The 20,725-nt window shown below is 34.2% G+C and overlaps 1 protein-coding gene across 1 annotated transcript in view; it reads left to right on the top strand.

Moving 5' to 3' along the window:
• GRID2 (glutamate ionotropic receptor delta type subunit 2) overlaps positions 1-20,725 on the top strand; it is a 723,504-nt gene that overhangs the window by 125,255 nt on the left and 577,524 nt on the right. Inside the window, exons 3-4 of the mRNA XM_017875509.1 lie at positions 3,532-3,585; positions 13,451-13,624. Coding sequence (XP_017730998.1) covers positions 3,532-3,585; positions 13,451-13,624 — 228 coding nt within the window. The remainder of the gene's footprint in view (positions 1-3,531; positions 3,586-13,450; positions 13,625-20,725) is intronic.

Raw genomic sequence — 20,725 nt, 5'->3', positions numbered from 1 at the left:
ATACTGACTTCAAACTATACTACAAGGCTACAGTAACCAAAACAGCATGGTACTGGTACCAAAACAGAGATATAGACCAATGGAACAGAACAGAGTCCTCAGAAATAATACCACACATCTACAGCCATCTGATCTTTGACAAACCTGAGAGAAACAAGAAATGGGGAAAGGATTCCCTATTTAATAAATGGTGCTGGGAAAATTGGCTAGCCATAAGTAGAAAGCTGAAACTGGATCCTTTCCTTACCCCTTATACGAAGATTAATTCAAGATGGATTAGAGACTTAAATGTTAGACCTAAAACCATAAAAACCCTAGAAGAAAACCTAGGTAGTACCATTCAGGACATAGGCATGGGTAAGGACTTCATGTCTTTTTATTCTTAAGGACCATTCTAGTATAATTGGATTTTCTTCTCCAGATAAAAATGTGTTGAAAAAAGGTTCTAAATATTCAATATTTTTGAAAAGGCCAACAAATATTGCATAATTTTGAAATCATGCCTTTATAAAATCACAGAAGTAAAAGTTACTCTAGTGAGTATGTTTATTAAAATGTATTAAGATTACAAAAAGGTGCATAGATGAAGTTAATAAAAATGCTTTTCTTTAAAGATAAGATGGGCTAAATTACTCTAACAAGTAGACCCAAAATGTATTGTTCCACTACTAAAGGTTTGTTTCATGTCAGCTCAGTACCACAGCATGGAGTAGAAAAGGGGAGTCTGCTCTGTGCACTGGATGTATTGTGGCTTCCAAGGTCCTCTGTGCATGACGTCACAATCCTAGTAAGCTGGAATGGACAGAGAGCAGACACAAGCACATGGGAAGTTTTATGAATCAGGTTTGAAAGTGGTGTACATCACTCTGCTCACATTTGATTGGTACTCAGTCACATGGCCTTATAATTCTACCCTGCAGTGGAGGATGGGAAATGTAGCCTACCTGAGTGTCCCAGCAGAAGGAGAAAAAGGATTTTCATGATCATCTCGCAGTTTCTACCACATGAACCCTTGACTTTGCTTAAAAATAGAGATGACTTTAAATGATTATGAATTAATATAGTCTAGTTTTTCTGATAAACTTTGTATCCCCTCACTTGTTTGTAGGGCAGGGTATTTTTTAAATTCATTTAGTAACCTAAATTGGAGACTAAGTTTGAGGACTAATGATTTTAGAATAGTTGGTTAAATAGAACTGGTAGGAGACCTGGGAACTTGAGAACCCAAAAGAGATTCAAATAGATTCTTTCTTGAAAATGCACATTAAGACATATAGGACTCATACTGAAGGTTCACAGATACTTAGTGCCCACCTATGGTGAAGAGCACTCAATTTAGAACATGAAGATAGATTATTTATTTATTTATCTGTAGTAATGTGCTAATAATTGTTTGCTTGTAACAAATTTATACTGTTAAAATATCTTATATGTTAATACTCATTAATAAAACCAAAGACGAGAAGGAGAGATTATCTCCTTGCTGACCCTAAGCAACAGAGGATAGTACAATGAGTAGAATCATGGCTTTAGACAACACATTTGTCTTTCTTCTTCACAGAAATACAAGATTTGTGCCTCAATATTATTTCATGCTTTTGCCTAAAATACTTTAAGATGAAGAGCCATGGGTAAATTTTATAGTCTAGATAGTTACTGATACGTTATTATCATAACTCTTACCTTCTACTTAGTCCATAAATGCTGTTGCACAAAACAACTTCTCATTTAGTAATTTCTACAGGTGATGCAGAGTGCTCATAGTTTAAATTTTGCTTTATCTGATTACATAGTGAAGGTTATTATTTAGCTTAAATGAGGATAACTTAAGCTAAATCACTCTACTACTATTACTTCAGAAGTGTTTTAAATCTATACTGTCTATCTATTGGTATTCACTTCTTTTTCTCTGAGTTCTATTTACATATTTTAGTAGTGATTTATCCCCTTCTACAACGTATTTTTCTTTATTTTACCCAGAAACCCACTTTTCTTATATCTTAGTTTCTAGTTTGAAGTCTTTTAAATCCAGTGGAGTCCCACATATTTTCTATTACTTTTTATTGCTAATAAATTATTCACTATTTGTCTCTAAGATGATTAAAGTAAAACAATCAGAAAATTTGAAATATGGATTACCGTTACTAGTATAAAGTGTTTTTTAGCAAAAACTGAAAACTGCCATAAGTTATATTTTAAACATTAAGTTTCACCTATAAGTTGAGTATACATATATTTCAAAAATGATAATAATCAAGGTTGAAAGTAGATAACATATCCTCAATTCTCTGATCATGTACTATCTATATACCTCAATAAAGTCACAGGGAACAACGTGATGTATAATGGAATAGTATGAAACTTGTACCAAATGTTAAAAAACCAAGATTCTGCAACTAATTATGTACTTTGAAAAAACATTGAGTCGCATACCAAATATATTTCCAATTTTATTTTTTGTGATGCAATGCATCTCTTAGCAGGTGTTTCTCAGCAGGACAAAGAATAGCCACCAAAATGCAATCCACATTTTGTAACAACTCCTTGATAGCTATTTGAAGGCATCTTCATTTGAAACCCAGTCGTTGAGTGTTATTGCTAAAAACAACAGAATGACCTCCTACAAAATAATCTCACTTATTATACGCCCATGCCATGCGTAAATCAGAAGAACACATCTTAGAATATGTATGATAATATTTAGCAGAGTGGAAACCTTGATACAGAAACTGCCCCTACTATACACACACACACACACACACGAACATCTGAAGCTTAACTTTTTTGGCCTAAGCCAGGAATCATTTAGAATAAATGTATCTGAAGTTGGTCAAACAAGAGTGCTACCCATATATTTTTGTTCTTCCTGTTAAATATATTTTATTTATTTTCATCTTATTAGCAATCTAAAAGCTACTAAAATTTCCTACCCATGCTTTAATGCTAATATGTTGTCTATCACTTTTTGTATTTAACTTTCAGATAATTTAAGAATTAGATGACCTTAGAATGCACATGACAAAAATTTGCAGGAGAATATAGAGCAGTTTGCTTAGTCAAAACAGTAGAAAGCATATACACAGAGAAGTAGCAGAAGATAAGAATATTAAATTAGAGCCAGATTGTAGAAGCTATGTACTTTGATATTTATTAGGTAGATGACAAAAAGCCATCAAAGTTTATTTTGAGTAGGGAATGTGATTTGAAATTTTATCTCCACTCTCAGTTAAATCACAAAACAGTACATTTTATTTGTATATTTTTTCTGTTGAAACCCATGGTTTTCTAGGTTTTGATGAATTATATTTTCAAATTTAATTAGCAAGTATACAGTGCATCTATGTGTCAAACACAAATGCTTCTACAGTGTTTTGCTAATGATTTTTCCATCTTCAATTAAGTAACAAAGACCTTTTAACATAAATTTATTTTTTTTTTTTTTTTTTTTTGTCATTTGCAAAGTATATTCATTAGTTTGGTTTGTTTTGCATGATTGCTTTTGACTGATAGCTGATTTGTTTTCTATTCTAGGTTGTGGAGACTAATTTGGTTGCTTTTGACTGTCACTGGATCATTATAAATGAGGTAAAGCTAACTAAACCTTATTGTTAACTCTGTGTCCTTTTTTCACATATATAACTGTAGCATTTCCAATCCTTGAATTGGCCTTGAATTTTTAAAAGGAAACAACATATGACGTAAACATTCAACTTACTGAGTGAATGCTGTTTAACAAAAATTGAATGGAGTTTTTAAAAATGGTAAGGGGCTTTATATTAATAAAATAAATGGAGAAAGTCTTTCTCACTGAGTATCTTTTAGCTCTTTCTGTTGGCTCATACTGCCTGCTCAAGGAGATCATCTTTATAAAAAGTACAGTTCTACTTTGTAAGCAAAGTAAACTCCTCCCAGTGGAGTGCTTGCGTTCCGTTTATATTTTAGTGTTGTTTCTAGAACTGTTAAGTCCACCCTCTTTACATGAGTATTAAAAAGTTCAACGTATGAATATGAATAAACAGAGAACAGATTTTCCCTTTTCATAAGGAAGTACAACTGTTTTCAAATCTTTAGACTTGTCAAATTCTTGTGAAAGTCTTTTGATTTTGCAAAGATAATACATAAGATTAAAATATATTACAACCTAAAAGCCCTGTGAAATAAGTTTTCCATTAGCACCTGCCAGTCAGAAATGGAAGGAACAATGAGCAGATCAGTCATGGACAAGTAATGTGATCACATGGATTTTTTCCTCAACAAGATGTAGTACTTGGTCATACCTATTACTTACGAATAAAAATAATGTATTATTTGTTCATGATACTAAATACACAATTCTAGACTAATAAGATTTGTTTTATGGACAAAATAGTATTTTTGGATAAGAATCCTGGTTTTCTAATCAGCAAGACAGGTTTGATCCTGGCTATGAAACTCAGTAGCTGTCTTAACATGGATATCAGCTTCTTGTGCCTCAGTTTATTCATTTGGACAAGTTTAATAACAATTACTTTGCAAGTTCATAATAAAAGTTAAATGAGGTATTATCAGGTGCTCTTAACATAGTACTTGACAAATGACACCCAAGAATGGTACTGCAATAATGATCATATCACACTAAAATTCAGAGATCATTCTCTTATATATTATTTTGTGGAATACTAAACCATATTCTCTGAAGTACTGAAGGAATGAAGTCCATAGAGAATAAATTATTTTCCTCTTTTTACACAGAGAAGTGAAAATAATTCCCAGTTTCAAGTTGTTTCTCTGACACTACACTTCATTGATTGAATGATCCTTTTTATTTCAGAGTAAAGACACCGAAACCACCTTACAAGTCTGATTTTGGTCTGCCGAACTTTAGGTTTCTATGAATTTTAGCTGTATTTCTCATGCCAAAATAAGATAGGTTTTTCTGAGATTTCCTCAGGCAATACGTATATGGAGATCTGCTTTTCAATAAAGTTCTGATACCTTCTAAATGTCTAGTATGTCTTAATTTTCATGTGGAATGACTAAACATTGCGATAGAGGGAAAGACAAAGCAAAAGGGATTTAACAAACCTTCATAACTTTTCAAATTAAGTATTTTCATTTCAGTTTTTCTCCAAGGAAACTAAGTTTCAAAGAAATTAAACAATTCAGCAAATATTACACAACTATTAGTGATGATAATGGGATTTAAAACTTAATCTTTTTCAGTGTAAAGCTTTGGCTGGTTTTGTTTTGTTTGTTTTGTTTTTAGCTTTTAAGTTCAGGGGTACATAAGCAAGTTTGTATGTAGGTAAACTCGTGTCTTGGGGGTTTATTGTACAGATTATTTTGTCACACAGGCACTAAGCCTAGTGCTCATTAGTTATTTTTCCTGATCCTTTTCTTCTTCCTACTCTCTGCCCTTCAGTAGACCCCCAGATGTGTTGTTACCCTCTTTGTGTCCATGTGTTTTCACCACTTAGCTCCCACTTATAAGTGAGAACATGAGGTATTTGGTTTTCTGTTTCTGCATTAGTTTCCTGAGGAAAATGGCTTCCAGCTCCATTCATATTTCTGCAAAGGGCCTATCATTCTTTTTTTGTGATTGCACAGTATTCCACAATGTATATGTTCCACATTTTCTTTATCCAGTCTACTATTGATGGGTATTTATGTTGATTCCATGTCATTACTATTGTGAATAGTGATGCAATGAATATAGGCATGCATGTGTCTTTATGATAGAACAATTTATATTCATTTGGGTATATTTATATTGGGTATATTCACCCAGTAATGGGATTGCTGAGTGAAATGGTAGTTCTGCTTTTAGGTCTCTGAGGAAATCACCAGACTGTTTTCCACAACAGTTGAACAAATTTACACTCCCACCACAAACAATGTATAAACATTCCTTTTTCTTCACAACCATGCCAGCATCTATTATTTTTTGACTTTTTAGTAACAACCATTATGACTGACGTGATATAATATCTCATAGTGGTTTTGATTTGGATTTCTCTAATGATCAGTGATGTTGAGCTTTCTTTCATATGATTATGATCACATGGTGTATTATTTTGAAAAGTGTTGATGTCCTTTTTTCCACTTTTTTTTTTTCATTTTTTTATTATACTTTAAGTTCTAGGGTACATGTGCATAACGTGCAGGTTTGTTACATATGTATACTTGTGCCATGTTGGTGTGCTGCACCCATCAACTCGTCAGCACCCATCAATTCATCATTTATATCATGTATAACTCCCCAATGCAATCCCTCCCCCCTCCCCCCTCCCCATGATAGGCCCCAGTGTGTGATGTTCCCCTTCCCGAGTCCAAGTGATCTCATTGTTCAGTTCCCACCTATGAGTGAGAACATGCGGTGTTTGGTTTTCTGTTCTTGTGATAGTTTGCTAAGAATGATGGTTTCCAGCTGCATCCATGTCCCTACAAAGGACGCAAACTCATCCTTTTTTATGGCTGCATAGTATTCCATGGTGTATATGTGCCACATTTTCTTAATCCAGTCTGTCACAGATGGACATTTGGGTTGATTCCAAGTCTTTGCTATTGTGAATAGTGCTGCAATAAACATACGTGTGCATGTGTCTTTGTAGTAGAATAATTTATAATCCTTTGGGTATATACCCAGTAGTGGATCTAGAACTAGATGTATCATATGACCCAGCCTTTTTTCCACTTTTAAGTGAAGTTGTTCGGTTTTGCTTTAAATTTTTTAAGTTCTTATAGAACTTAAGGATAATAGACCTTTGTCAGATGCATAGTTTGCAAAATTTTTTTCCCTTCTTTAGGTTGTTCACTCTCATGATAGTTTCTTTTGCTGTGCATATGCTTTTATTTAATTTGATTCCGTTTTCAGTTTTTGCTTTTATTGTAATTGGTTTTGTCATCTTTGTCATGAAATCTTTGCCCATTCCTATGTATTGTCTAGGTTGTCTTCCAGGGTTTTTATAGTTATGGGTTTTACATTTAAGGTTTTAATCTATCTTGTGTTTTTTTTTGTATATGGTATAAGAAGGTAGTCCAGTTTCAATCTTCTGCATATGGCTTGCCAGTTATCCCAGCACCATTTATTATTAAAGGAAAGTGTCCTTTCCCCATTGCTTATTGTCGTCAGCTTTGTCAAAGATAAGATAGTTGTAGGTATGCAGCCTTATTATCTGGGCAATCTGTTCTGCTGCATTCATCTGTGTGTCTGTTTTTGTACAAGTATCATGCTGTTTTGGTTAGTGCAGCACTGTAGTATAGTTTGAAGTCGGGTAGCATGATGTCTCTAGCTTTGTTCTTTTCCCTTAGGATTTTGTTTTTTCATACATGCTTTTTGATACATTTTCACTTAGAATTTTGTTTTTGACTATGAAAACAACATCGTCACCCACTGTTTAAGGCTCAGTTTGTACTTTGGAAGAAATGGCCTCTTCATATGATATAGGTGTACCCTGAATAGATTAGCATGTATTTAATTGGTAATAAATAAATATTTTTGATAATTATCTTTATGGTTTATATTTTTGAAATTTCTACTTCCTCAGCTAAAATCTTATGGGAGCTATTTATATCACTAGCTTTTTTTGGTTTTAATTATTTTCTAGATTACTTTTTTGAAATAAAGACTCTTCTAATTTTTTGTTTTTCTTTCACATCCTACTTTGGACAGGGGATAGACTACACAGATTTCCTGATGCAAAACCAGCTGGAGTCATTTTACCTATTCATGTCAGTAAACCTGACTAGAAAAATAAAGTGACTTCTTACCTCCTTAGAGAAACTGATTAATCTAGATGAATTAATGCTTATAACCACTAAATTGAAATGGCCATTCTCCTCTGATGGTTGATAAGATTGCAAAAGGAACCCCTTAATTAATTAATTGTTTTTTTATATGCAATTTAGCTTCTACAAGTATACCTGAACTTAAAAGTATAAACTGAAGTAGAGCTTCTGAGAACAATATGGTCATTAACCCACTGTTTAAGACTCAATTTGTACTTTGGAAGAAATGGCATCTTCGTTTTATATAGGTGTAGCCTGAATAGACTAGAAAGTATTTCATTGGTAATAAATAGTATGGAAAGAATAATAAAAATTTGTTTTATTGTATTTTTTGTAAGTGTTATGATTCATGTTTTTAAACTTATTAAATTTTATTTCATAAAATATTAGAAATGAAATATTGTCATTAAGTAGATGCTCCATAATTTGGGTCACTATTTTGCAAAATAAAATATCCATATAAATAAAGCAATCTAACTGGTAAATAACTCCATAAATGTTAGAAGTCTAGGAGATGATTAAGGAGACCTCAGTTATTTTCTTATCCTTCAAACTTAGGTTTTCTACTGTGAACTGTCTCATAAAACCTCACCATCACAGTCACTGAAACCTTTATCTCCTTCTTACCCACAGTCCTACTTTCTTGTCCTCCAACAGAGGTACAATTTCTTTTGGGCAAGTCACACTTCCTAGCCTCTTAAAAATACAATGTCCACAACCCATACCATTTACATTACACCGGTTAGTACTTTTATCTGAACAAGGTTAAAACTCAGATAATGTGCAAATGTTTTCTGTATTTTAACCCATAAAAAAAATTATTGGCTGGTATATCCAAAATCAACACTCTCACTTTCAAATTATTCCATTCACCCACCTTATTATTCTCATTCATCCACTGAATTCTGAAATATGCCTCAGAAAATGACTTTTATACTTTTCTTGCACACTTTTCATTTACATGCTTGTTTATGGGAATTTATAATGGATGAATTATAATTTTCCCTAGTTTCTATAAACGAAAAAAAAACATGGATTTCTCAAAATTGCTAGGAAGCTAATAAACTTTAAATATAATAATAAAAAACCCTCAAAATATGCAAATGCCATTTTGGCTGAACATGCAGAACATTAATCTGTCTAGTTTTGTTTGTGTAGCTATTATTTTGTTGCTAATTTTAAAATGGGTTGCAGACATTGATTTAATCTTATTGCATCAATAGTTTTTAAAGGAGTGAATATAAATCAAAGTTGGCATTGTGCATCATGATAGAAATTGATGTAGAAACTTGAAAACAATATATTTTTTTCATTTGCATTAAGTGTGCTATAATAATGAGAGGCTGTGCTAACTCATATGGTGTAATCAATCATATGTTAGTGCTTGGTAATAGTATTTATCTTCTCCGCACAATCAGTGGATCCAGCTCAGAGCAGCCTTTCCATGCAAGTATTGTCATCCCTTCAGGGCCCTAAAGCAGATGGCCTAACAATTTATTTAAGTTTTACAGAAGTTAGAAATTCAGATAGGAAGATGTGCACTGTTCAGACCTGCAAGAAGCACAATGCTTCATGTACCCTTCTATTGCCTGATAATATAGAATATGACCTTTGTTGTCTTGATGTGATTTTACTGGCTTTTTACTTAATTTGAATAGTTTAAGACATTATTCTCTGTTAATCTGAGTACTCCTGAGTACTACATTTAAGGAGAAAGTTGTTGGTTTGGGTTTTTTTGTTTTGTTTTGTTTTTGTTTTTGTTTTTTGACAGAGTTTCACTCTTGTCACCCAGGCTGGAATGCAATGGCATGATTTTGGCTCACTGCAAGCTCTTCCTCCCGGGTTCAAGTGATTCTCCTGCCTCAGTCTCCCGAGTAGCTGGGATTACAGGCATGTGCCACCAGGCCTGGCTAATTTTTGTATTTTTAGTAGAAATGCGGTTTCACCATGTTGGCCAGGCTGGTCTCGAACTCCTGACCTCAGGTGATCTGCCCGCCTCAGCCTACCAAAGTGTTAGGATTACAGGTGTGAGCCACCGTGCCCGGCCGGTTTAGGGGGATTTTGTTGCTGTTTTGAGATTTAAAAAACTTACATGTGTAATGGATGTTTTCCATTTTTTCTAGTTTAATGATGAATTGAACTGCTCACTTCTAAGCTTTCAAGTAGAAAGTTGCCATTCTGCTACTCTTCCTGTTGGTACATAGCCTACAGCTGGATTTGTTCCATTTTCTAACATTTGCATAATTGATTCATATTAATGTTAAATTTTACAGAAGCATCAAAGGGTCATCTTTGCTAAAATATGAAAAATATAAACAAATAAGAAATACCACATAGTACAGGGCTTAATCTTAATACTAAAATCTGCTTCATTTAGAATTGTTTAACATTTTAAAGCATTCTGGTGTCTAGAATTAAAATTTCAGGTATCAGTCTTTAGAAGATAATAAAATCTTACCATTCATTCATTCATTAAATCTTGCATTTATCAACATTTATTGATACCAACTATGAGCCAGAAGATTTGTTAGATGCTAAGAGATATAAGAATGGGAAAAAGGAAACTATTCCTCTGAAATCGTTATTTTTAATCTGAATTGGCATCTGATCTAATGGATTCTGAGAGTCTTTTCTTCCCCACAATCTTATTCATTTAATCCTAAAGCTGACATACTACAAGGATACAGGAATGATTCAATTTTCCTAAGAGATTTATTCTGGGAAATGGCTGTTTCTAGATGGGGTTGTATCCCCAGAAGGTATTTTAGCATTCCTTTTTTCTTCCTTGGGGCTTTCACAGTTCAGAATTCAACCTACATTAAATTATTAAAGCAAAGTGAATAAGAATAGTTTGCCAGACATATTGACTTTGATTCTTAATAGTTTTCAAATATCTAGGTAAATTATTTTGGGAAAAAAGGCTTGCTTAGCCTAAATAAGTAAAATAGAAAAGCTAAGTTACTAAAAAATATTTAATCATTTTACTGCAATGTGAATTCTACTTTTATGAATATACTCAATAAAATAAAGAATATAAGAAGGAAAATAATTTTATAATTTGGGCTCTTTAAATTACTTAGAGCTCGGGAATACTCTATATCTTTTAAAAGATTAAGATATTTAGTGGTTCTGTGGGCTTGGGAGAGTGAATACTTTATTGGTAAACTAGTTCTTCACATGATTATTTTTAAAAATCTGATAGTTTAAACATTTTTTAAAATTCAGAGCATTAGAATAATATAGATCCTAGTAGACTGCATAACATTTTAATATACAAGTTTATTTCTGGAATTTTTTCCATTTAAATGGATCTCTTTATAGATTAAATGATCACTTATCTTTCAGTGTTTATATAACATTGCATCTGCCACTCTTGAAATGCTCCTTTTGAAATGCACAAGTAAAGTTCCGTAAATATAAAATAGCTGCCGAATCAAGTTTTCATATCACTGTTAAACTGTTTTTGAGATCACATGTCAAGACTAAAATTGTAAGTGAATTTTTTGAGACAGATTGTCTGTTAGTTTCATTCAGAATGACAAATTCTTTCTTCCCAGAAAATTACTTTCTCTTCCCTTCCCCATATAATAATAGGCAAAATACACTCAATTCAAATTGGCATTTCTTCAGATATATTTTAGTTGTTCAGGTGCCTGAGAACTTCATCTTTGGAAACCTATGAAAGGTAACCATTCCTTTTCCCTTTTGTGGGTTTGAAAATGTCCTCTTAAAGGATTTGGCTCATGATAGATGACTACATCATTCCTTCCAGAATCATCAGGAAATTAAATGCTCAAATAATGTATCTTTACAGTTTTAAATTCTACCACTCATAAATATTAATCTAAATAATTCCTGTAAGGAAATATGGACTTGTATAACTTCTTCAGAGACTGTTTCTTTTGATGACATTGATAAATTCATCCCATGAATAGAATATTATGAATGAAGAGCTTCAAGTCTTCCTGAATCTTTGTTTATAAACTGAGAATAAATAGCATCCGATTGAGAGTATCATCTGTTAGCAGAAAATGGGATAATAAAGTAATTAGTATTTTGTTTAACATATAGTAGATATTTATTAAATGTAAATTTTATCCAATATGCTGATTTGTCATTCATTGTGAGTGGTGTAGATAGAGACAGTATTGTTTGATAACATGTTGATAAATCTTAGCATTGCTAAAGCAAAAATACCATATACCTAAAACAACTTAGTTAATATTATGAGAAAAGTGGTACAATTTTCCATTGCCTTTCAAATTAAAGTTCCTGTCTTTATCATTTGTAATTTTAAAAATTAAAAGACATTGAATAGCAATATTAATATTAATTAACTTTAAAAGATGTCTGGTTAAAATCAGAGCTTCAAATGGAGTTGACAGGATACCATTTAATGCTACTTTGTGAGTAGATTACATAGAATTTAAAAGCGGTCTGCTCCTTGCCAGACAAAGTTTTTGGTGGCCACTGAAATGACACAGACTAAAGGAAAAAGATGGCATTTTAAATTGAGAAAAAACATTTCTATGGAACATTAAGGATTGATTAAATGCCCAGAAATCCAGGATATTGCACTAGATATAGTTGATGGCAGGCATTATTTTATTTTCAGAACAATTTATACTTCATAAAGAACATATATAAAGGGAGATTTTTGAATCTAACATATGCTACAAGAAAGAACAATATATAATTGATCTGGTAAGGAAAAAAAAGAAAATTTACACCTATGAATTATCTCTTTTATTTCATTGTTCTGTTATAATTTCTTAGATCAAACCTTGGAAATGCTCACTGCAACCCAAAACTTATTTTGTGTCTAATCTTTTATTTATGTTACCATAAGAATTGACTGAAACCAATAGTATGTTAATTACAAAGACTTCATTGGATTAAAAGGTTTCAAATGAACACTATTAAGCACAAACTTCTCTAGTAAAGACTACCTTAAAATGAAAATTTATATTGATCACTTTTATCCTAATTCCGTTTAGAATAGATAAAATTTGTTTAGATAAAATTCATTTAGATAAAGAGCACTGGGTTTCTCATCTCATCCTGATTCAGACTGTATTAAGCAACAGAATTTTTCATCTACTCCTTACCAAGAGAAACATACAAGTTAACATCAATAATTCTAATAAATTATTAGAAAAACTCCTTATATATCCTCTTGCTCTACTTGCCTCAGTTAAAAGCCACATTTTTCATTGCTAATTATGTGTGTGTGTGTGTGCATCTGTATGTGTGTGTGTGCGTGTATATAACACTTACATGGCAAATACCTTCCTAGATACTCAAAGTAATAGGTAATTGAAATCCATTAATTAATAATAAACTATAATAGCAACTTACTTTGTGACCTTTTTAAATGTTTTGACCACACCTATATGTTTCTAAAATGTTCAACATTATAAATTATAAACTTATTATTAATAACCGTATGTAAGTCAATTGCTTCATTTAGAATTGTTAGGCCCTAATGTATATAATTTAAAGCACAGAAAGCAACTACAAATGAATAGATCATTTTAACAAAAATATGTTGCTTTCTTCGCTAAGCATTAAGCCAATATATTACAGTAACAGAATCCCTAACATTTACAGATAACAACTCAGTAGATTTGTGTTTTGTTACTGTATTAAAGTATCTCTAATTCTTCCACCTCTTATCTTATAGGAAATAAACGATGTGGACGTACAGGAACTTGTAAGAAGGTCAATTGGAAGGTTAACGATTATTCGGCAGACATTTCCAGTTCCCCAGAATATAAGTCAGCGGTGTTTCCGTGGCAACCATCGAATATCTTCAACATTGTGTGATCCAAAGGATCCATTTGCTCAGAATATGGAGGTATCTTATAAATGACAGGATATTTCTTCCAGGGTGCTTTGTTGGGCAATTGCAAGGAGAGCTTTATGAGTTGCATTGGATTCAGAATTGTATGTGTTATTTCTGAACAATTCTCCTCCACCAGCAATTTCATAAGTCTGATGGGGAGAAAGTGCTAAGAATTTGCGTCTTTGTTCCTTTTGATCTCACTATAAAAAAATTTCTACTTGTTTCATAAAAAATGTAATAAGTAAAGATTATTTTCTTCTAAACAAGTAGATCCATAATATTTCTCATAGGAGAATTTGTAGTTGGAACTACTAATTCCAAACTCCAAATTATTAAACTAATAAATGTGTTTGACTTTCCCGGCATAAGAAGGACATAGATACTTATTCTTTTTTAAAAAGATTGGTCTCCAGTTTGAATAACTCCAACAACAAAAAAAAATAAATATGAAAAATGTACTGTAGCATTTTATGGTCACATCCAACTCCGAGAGGATATAGTTGAAACTTTCAGCATCCAGAATGCAACAAAGAATTTGAAAGGTATAAATACAATCTCTGAACAGCAAAACAGAGAACACCAAGTCCCTGTAGCTTATTCATAAGAATGCCCTTTAAATACTTACTTGAAGCTTATTTCTTTTTCTTAAGGAAAAGCCTCTCTGATTTGTTTTCACTTTGCACTGGAGATCTCAATATGTCAATCTGGAGGGGCTGTTACACAAAGCAAGCACACAGGACAACAGCACCGAGCCTTAAGGAGCCCTCTCAAGGCAAGAGACAGGAGAAAAAATCAATCAGATAAACTAACTCATATATCCTGTCAGCATAGGACTCTTCCTGCAAAAACAAATCTGTGCCATAAAACAACTCTTAAAGGTATTACTGCAGTATAATGCTAGCATATAAGTTAATATTTAAACAATAACTCTGAGATATCAGCAAATATTAAAGGTATCACCAATTTTAGAAGTCAACAAAACCTAATATATTTTAGAAACCTGTTCTTTAAAATATTTACTATAGGAAACATTTTTATCATTATTATTATTATTATACTTTAAGTTCGAGGGTACATGCGCACAGCGTGCAGGTTTGTTACATATGTATACATGTGCCATGTTGGTGTGCTGCACCCATTAAATCGTCATTTACATTAGGTATATCTCCTAATGCTATCCCTCCCCACTCTCCCCCTCCCCACAATAGGCCGGTGAGTGATGTTCCCCTTGCCTGTGTTCAAGTGATCTTCATGTGTTGCATTCCCACCTATGGAGTGAGAACATGCAGTGTTTGATTTTCTGTTCTTGCGATAGTTTGCTTGAGGATGATGGTTTTTGCAGCTGGCATGCCATGTCCCTACAAAGGCAATTAACTCATCCTTTTTTATGGCTGCATAGTATTCCATGGTGGTTTATATGTGCCAGCATTTTCTTAATCCAGTCTGTCACTGAATGGACATTTGGGTGATTCTGTCTTTTGATATTGTGAATAGTGGCTGCAATAAACATATCGTGTGCATGTGTCTTTATAGCAGCGCATGAATTTATAATCCTTTGGGTATATCCCAGTAAGGGATGGCATGGGATCAAATGGTATTCATCTAGTTCTACATCCTTGAGGAATCGCCACACTGACTTCCACAATGGTTCAACTAGTTTACAGTCCCACCAAAGTGTCAAAGTGTTCCTATTTCTCCACGTCCTCTCCAGCACTTGTTGTTTCCTGATTTTTTAATGATTGCCATTCTAAGTAGTGTGAGATGGTATCTCATTGTGGTTTTGATTTGCATTTCTCTGATGGTGAGTGATGATGAGCATTTTTTCATGTGTCTGTTGGTTGTATGAATATCTTCTTCTGAGAAGTGTCTGTTCATATCCTTTGCCCACTTTCTGATGGGTTTGTTTGTTTTTTTCTTGTAAATTTGTTTGAGTTCTTTGTAGGTTCTGGATATTAGCCCTTTGTCAGATGAGTAGATTGCGTTTTAGTACTTCAGGATTTTCAGTTTTAACAGTTTGGAAATATAAGCCTAAGAAAATTAGTTACTCTCTAATAATACTAGATAAATAAGGTGATTTTGCAAAATTACTCTGAAAAATAACCCCACAACCTCCCTATCCTTAGTCACCTTTGAATTTTTAAAAAAGGACTTGCCATTTATCCAAACATTTCTTCCAATTATTATCATTATAGTGCACAGATTGGCTCCAGGATCATTGCTCTGTAACTTTCTGTTCCCTACTACATTTTGAGCTCCTTTAGAATAACTTCTTTCCGTGACCAGGTACAGTGGCTACACCTGCAATCCCAGCAATCTGGGAGGCCAAGGTGGAAAATCATTTGAACCCAGAATTTTGAGACCAGCCTGGGCAGCATGCCAAAACCCATCTCTGTAAAAAAAAAAAAAAAAAAAAAAAAAAAAAAAAAAAAATTAAAATTAAAAATAAATAAATACATTAGCCAGGTATGGTGATACCCACCTGTAGTCCCAGCTACTCAGGAGGCTGAGGTGGGAGAATCACCTGAGTCCTAGAGGTAGAGGCTGCAGTGAGCCAAGATTGTGCTACTGCATTCCAGCCTGGGTTTCAAAGTGAGTCCCGATCTCAAAATAAAAATGTCCCTTCAAGAACCCAGCATCATAAATACCCATAACGTGCTTCTCTACCATTTCCTCCATCATAATTACCACAGTGCTTTGGATCTGTGTGAATATATATGTTTGAATGTAATTAAGGAGATGGCAATAGTCAAAGTAAATCCTCTGAAGCCTTAACGACATCACTTTAAATTTCAGTTCCACCCTTATCTATATGTGTATTATTTCATTCTCACACTGCCATGAAGTACAGGGAAGAGGTTTAATTGGCTCACAGTTCTTGGGGCAGGGAAGCCTCAGGAAACTTACATTCATGGCAAAAGGGGAAGCAAACACATCCTTCCTCACATGGCAGCAGGAAAGAGAAGGGCTGAGCAAAAGGGGGAAAAGACGCTTATAAAACCATCAGATCTTGGGAAAACTCACTACTTTCATGACAATAGCAAGCAGATAATCGTCCCCATGATTCAATTACCTCCCACCAGGTCCCTCTTATGATATGTCGGAATTATGGGAACTACACTTCAAGATGAGATTTGGATGGGGACACAGTCAAACCATATCAATATGCTTATAATGTCCCATGTTTGCATTTTAACTGGTCATGGATAGAATTGATGTGAAAATGATAGAATTCTAAATAGAAAAAAAAATTAATGAAAAAATTTTGATTTAGAAAATCATAAAATATTAAAATTTGTTTTGTCAAAAGAAGTATCAGGAAATGAAATACAAACTTAAGAAAATTATTGACTGTATCATTTAGGGACAGCAGAAATTATTTTATAGCATATTTGCCTAACAACATAATCTGTCCGTTTCAGTTGATGAGGACTTTAATATCTGTGAACTAATATTTTATTTATGTCTATATTCCTAATCTTATCTGAAACAACAAAGCTTTATGGGGAAGCACCAACTTCCTCCTGACTCATACCTTCATCTTGGTCCTGTCAAACCCACAGATGGAAGAAAACAAGAAAACTACTTTTGCTTTGAGGATTTGTTACATGTTAGCACCCCACTTATGTGTGATAGAATTTGATCTCTGGACTGTTACCGATTTTAATATACATAGACAGAGAAGTAAAATTTAGAAAAAAGCAGAAAATACATTTCACAAACTTTTTAGTTAGCACCCGAAGGCTGAAACCCAGGATTAGCTGAAGTTGCAAAATAAATATAAAAGAACACCTTTTAGCTAGAAAATGATATTTTTAGCAACATATGTAACAAGCAGAAAGTGATCCATTTACTGCTTGATGGAACTAATATTAGTTTGGCTGCTAATGGAGAGAAAACAGAAACATTCCAACACTTTTGCTCCTGCTTTCTCCATTTAAGAAAAATTGTCTTCAAATTGAGAAGGTTAGAGTAAAATTCAGTAAAAGAAGGTAATCCACTGGTTTAGAAGGAGCAGGGAGATAGTAAGAGTAGACCCACTGCTTTGAATTAGGCTTGCCAAATAATTGCTCAGAGTAGCCAATCAGCCAGCAGGAATGATCAAAATATGATAGCTCAAAAATACTGGAGAAACACTTAAGAAGAGGACCAAGGTACAGGAGATTGGTGTATTGTCCCAACTGTTGAAAGGAAGGAAAAAAGATTCTCATGGAGTTTAGCATATTAAATGTTACTATTTAGATAAACTATAGAATATATTACTAAATCAATGGTTTGGAATACTTCAGATAAGACAACAGCGCTCCCAGTGCCATCGGTGTGTGATGTTCCCCTTCTCGAGTCCAAGTGATCTCATTGTTCAGTTCCCACCTATGAGTGAGAACATGCGGTGTTTGGTTTTCTGTTTTTGCGATAGTTTACTGAGAATGATGGTTTCCAGTTGCATCCACGTCCCTACAAAGGACAAAACTCATCCTTTTTTATGGCTGCATAGTATTCCATGGTGTATATGTGCCACATTTTCTTAATCCAGTCTGTCACTGATGGACCTGATGTAAATGACAAGTTGATGGGTGCTGACGAGTTGATGGGTGCAGCACACCAACATGGCACAAGTATACATATGTAACAAACCTGCACATTGTGCACATGTACCCTAGAACTTAAAGTATAATTTAAAAAAAAAAAAAAAGACAACAGGGCTTCCTTAAAAACAAGCACTGCCAAACTAAGCCCTTATTTATAGTTTGTTTGTTTGTTTGTTTGTTTTTTAGATTGGGAGAATGTCACAAAGCTATGTGTTGCATATTGATTTTTACTTGGTGTTTGACAAATTTTTGCCTGAAATCCTTAGGAAAGATATTGAAAAGTCTTGATAGAATGATGACATTCAAACATTTTCACTGACAGGCTCCTAAAGGCAGAAGATAGTGAACACTCTGGCCTGAGATAGAAAGCAAAATAAAGCTCAAAAATATTTATGTCTCATTATTACCTTCAAAAGTTATAACATTTGTGTATATATAATTAAAAGTAATACTCCAAATGATTTGCCAATTAAACTATTTAGTTTTTTCTCCAAATCTTCAAACAAAATTAATATCTAAATGAATCAATCAAATCTTCAAGCAATATTGATATGACTAGAATATGCCCTAAATGTATTCTGTGGCTTCAAGCACTTCCTGATATCCACAACCTACCACCAGGGTTCCTTTGTCCTGAGTTTGAGGATTGTAGAACTAGATGAATATTCAAACTGCACTGATAAATATTCTATTCCTGAAATGCAAGGAACTGTCTATGGTCATTCACAAGATTCTATTCTTGGACCTAATATTTTTTAAATGTCTATCACTGCATGAATGAAAATGAATAAAACATTCCTATCAAATTTGTAAATGGCATAAAGCTAGAAGCGAAAGTTTATGTTTTACTAGATAATCAAGTTCCAAATTGTTAGTGTTGACTGAATAATAAGCCTAAATTTGAAACAGCCCAGATAAAGTATAAGTTCAAAGTCAATTACATGGAGCCTAGATGGAAGAATCGTGGTTTGACAGTTGTTCAGATTCCTTAAGTTGAAGGTAAATTCGGTGTGTGTATTGCACAAATCATATTTGCGATAACTATTTTAATATAATTGTGGTCTCTATGTCAGAAGAATTGTGCTAAGATAAAGAGATCTAATGTCTTACACTATTCTCTCCTAGTCAGATCACATCTGTAATAATGTGTCAATTCTGGATACTAAATTTTTAACAGAAACGTTGAAACCCAAGAGAAAGACAGAGAAAGAGAACTAAGATGATCAGCCTAGAAACTGTACCAAGTGATGAAAACTAAAAGAAAGATATTTCAAAGCAAGCCATAGATGGTGTCAAATATTGAAAGCTTGTCATGTAGAGGAGGTGAGTGTGGAGGTTTGGTGATGTCAAAGGACAAATGTAGTGCCAGTAAGGTAGGGAGGAATGATTGCTTATATGTGACATACTGGAGTCTATGATTTTAGAGGTGGTGTATATTTCTGTCCGGTAAATGGTCATTTGTGTTGGTCGAGGCCTAAGTAGAAGTGAAGATCGTCTGTATAGGAATTGAAGTGACCTTTTAAAATGCTGAGAGATAGTTTGGTATTATTGTGAAGGAGGAGTCAAAGGCCTTACAAAGAAAAAAAGGACCAAATCTCAGTTAATGATGACAGAAAAAAGAGATAAAGTGTAGCATAGGAAAGAATGTGAAGCTCGAAGAATGGGGAAAAAGTGTCATATTAGGAGGGGTAATGAAAAGCTCAGAAAATATCACCACCACTTCTTGATCCTGTAGTTTGGAATGTGGACAAATGAGGAGACATACCCATTTATTGAAAACGCCTGTCACGTAACAGGTACAAAGTACTCACTTTTAAGACGACCATAGATGCTCAAAATACATGCCTCAGGGTCTGCAAAAGAGAATGTGCCTCAGCAGTGTCAGGTTTGGATAGAACCCAGGTTACCAGAATTTTCATGTCTCAAATTCCGTCAAACACGCCTACCTTTAGAATTGACTTTCTTGGAGGCGGAGCAAGATGGCCGAATAGGAACAGCTCCAGTCTCCAACTCCCAGCACGAGCGACACAGAAGACGGGTGATTTCTGCATTTTCAGCTGAGGTACTGGGGTCATCTCACTGGGGAGTGCCGGACAATTGGTGCTGGTCAGCTGCTGCAGCCCGACCAGCGAGAGCTGAAGCAGGGTGAGGCATTGCCTCACCTGGGAAGCGCAAGGGGAAGGGAATCCCTTTTCCTAGCCAGGGGAACTGAGACAAACAACACCTGGAAAATCGGGTAATTCCCACCCCAATACTGTGCTTTAAGCAAATGGGCACACCAGGAGATTAGACCCACACCTGGCCGGGAGGGTCCCACGGCCACGGAGCCTCCCTCATTGCTAGCACAACAGTCTGCGATCTAACCTAAACAGCAGCAGCGAGACTGGGGAGGGGGCGCCCGCCATTGCTGAGGCTTAAGTAGGTAAACAAAGCCGCTGGGAAGCTCGAACTGGGTGGAGCTCACAGCAGCTCAAGGAAACCTGCCTGTCTCTGTAGACTCCACCTCTGGGGACAGGGCACAGCTAAA

The sequence above is a fragment of the Rhinopithecus bieti genome, unplaced genomic scaffold (assembly GCF_001698545.2).
Source record: "Rhinopithecus bieti isolate Rb0 unplaced genomic scaffold, ASM169854v2 scaffold_6708, whole genome shotgun sequence".
NCBI classification, from domain to species: Eukaryota; Metazoa; Chordata; class Mammalia; order Primates; family Cercopithecidae; genus Rhinopithecus; species Rhinopithecus bieti.
This window is presented reverse-complemented; position numbering and strand designations above follow the sequence as displayed.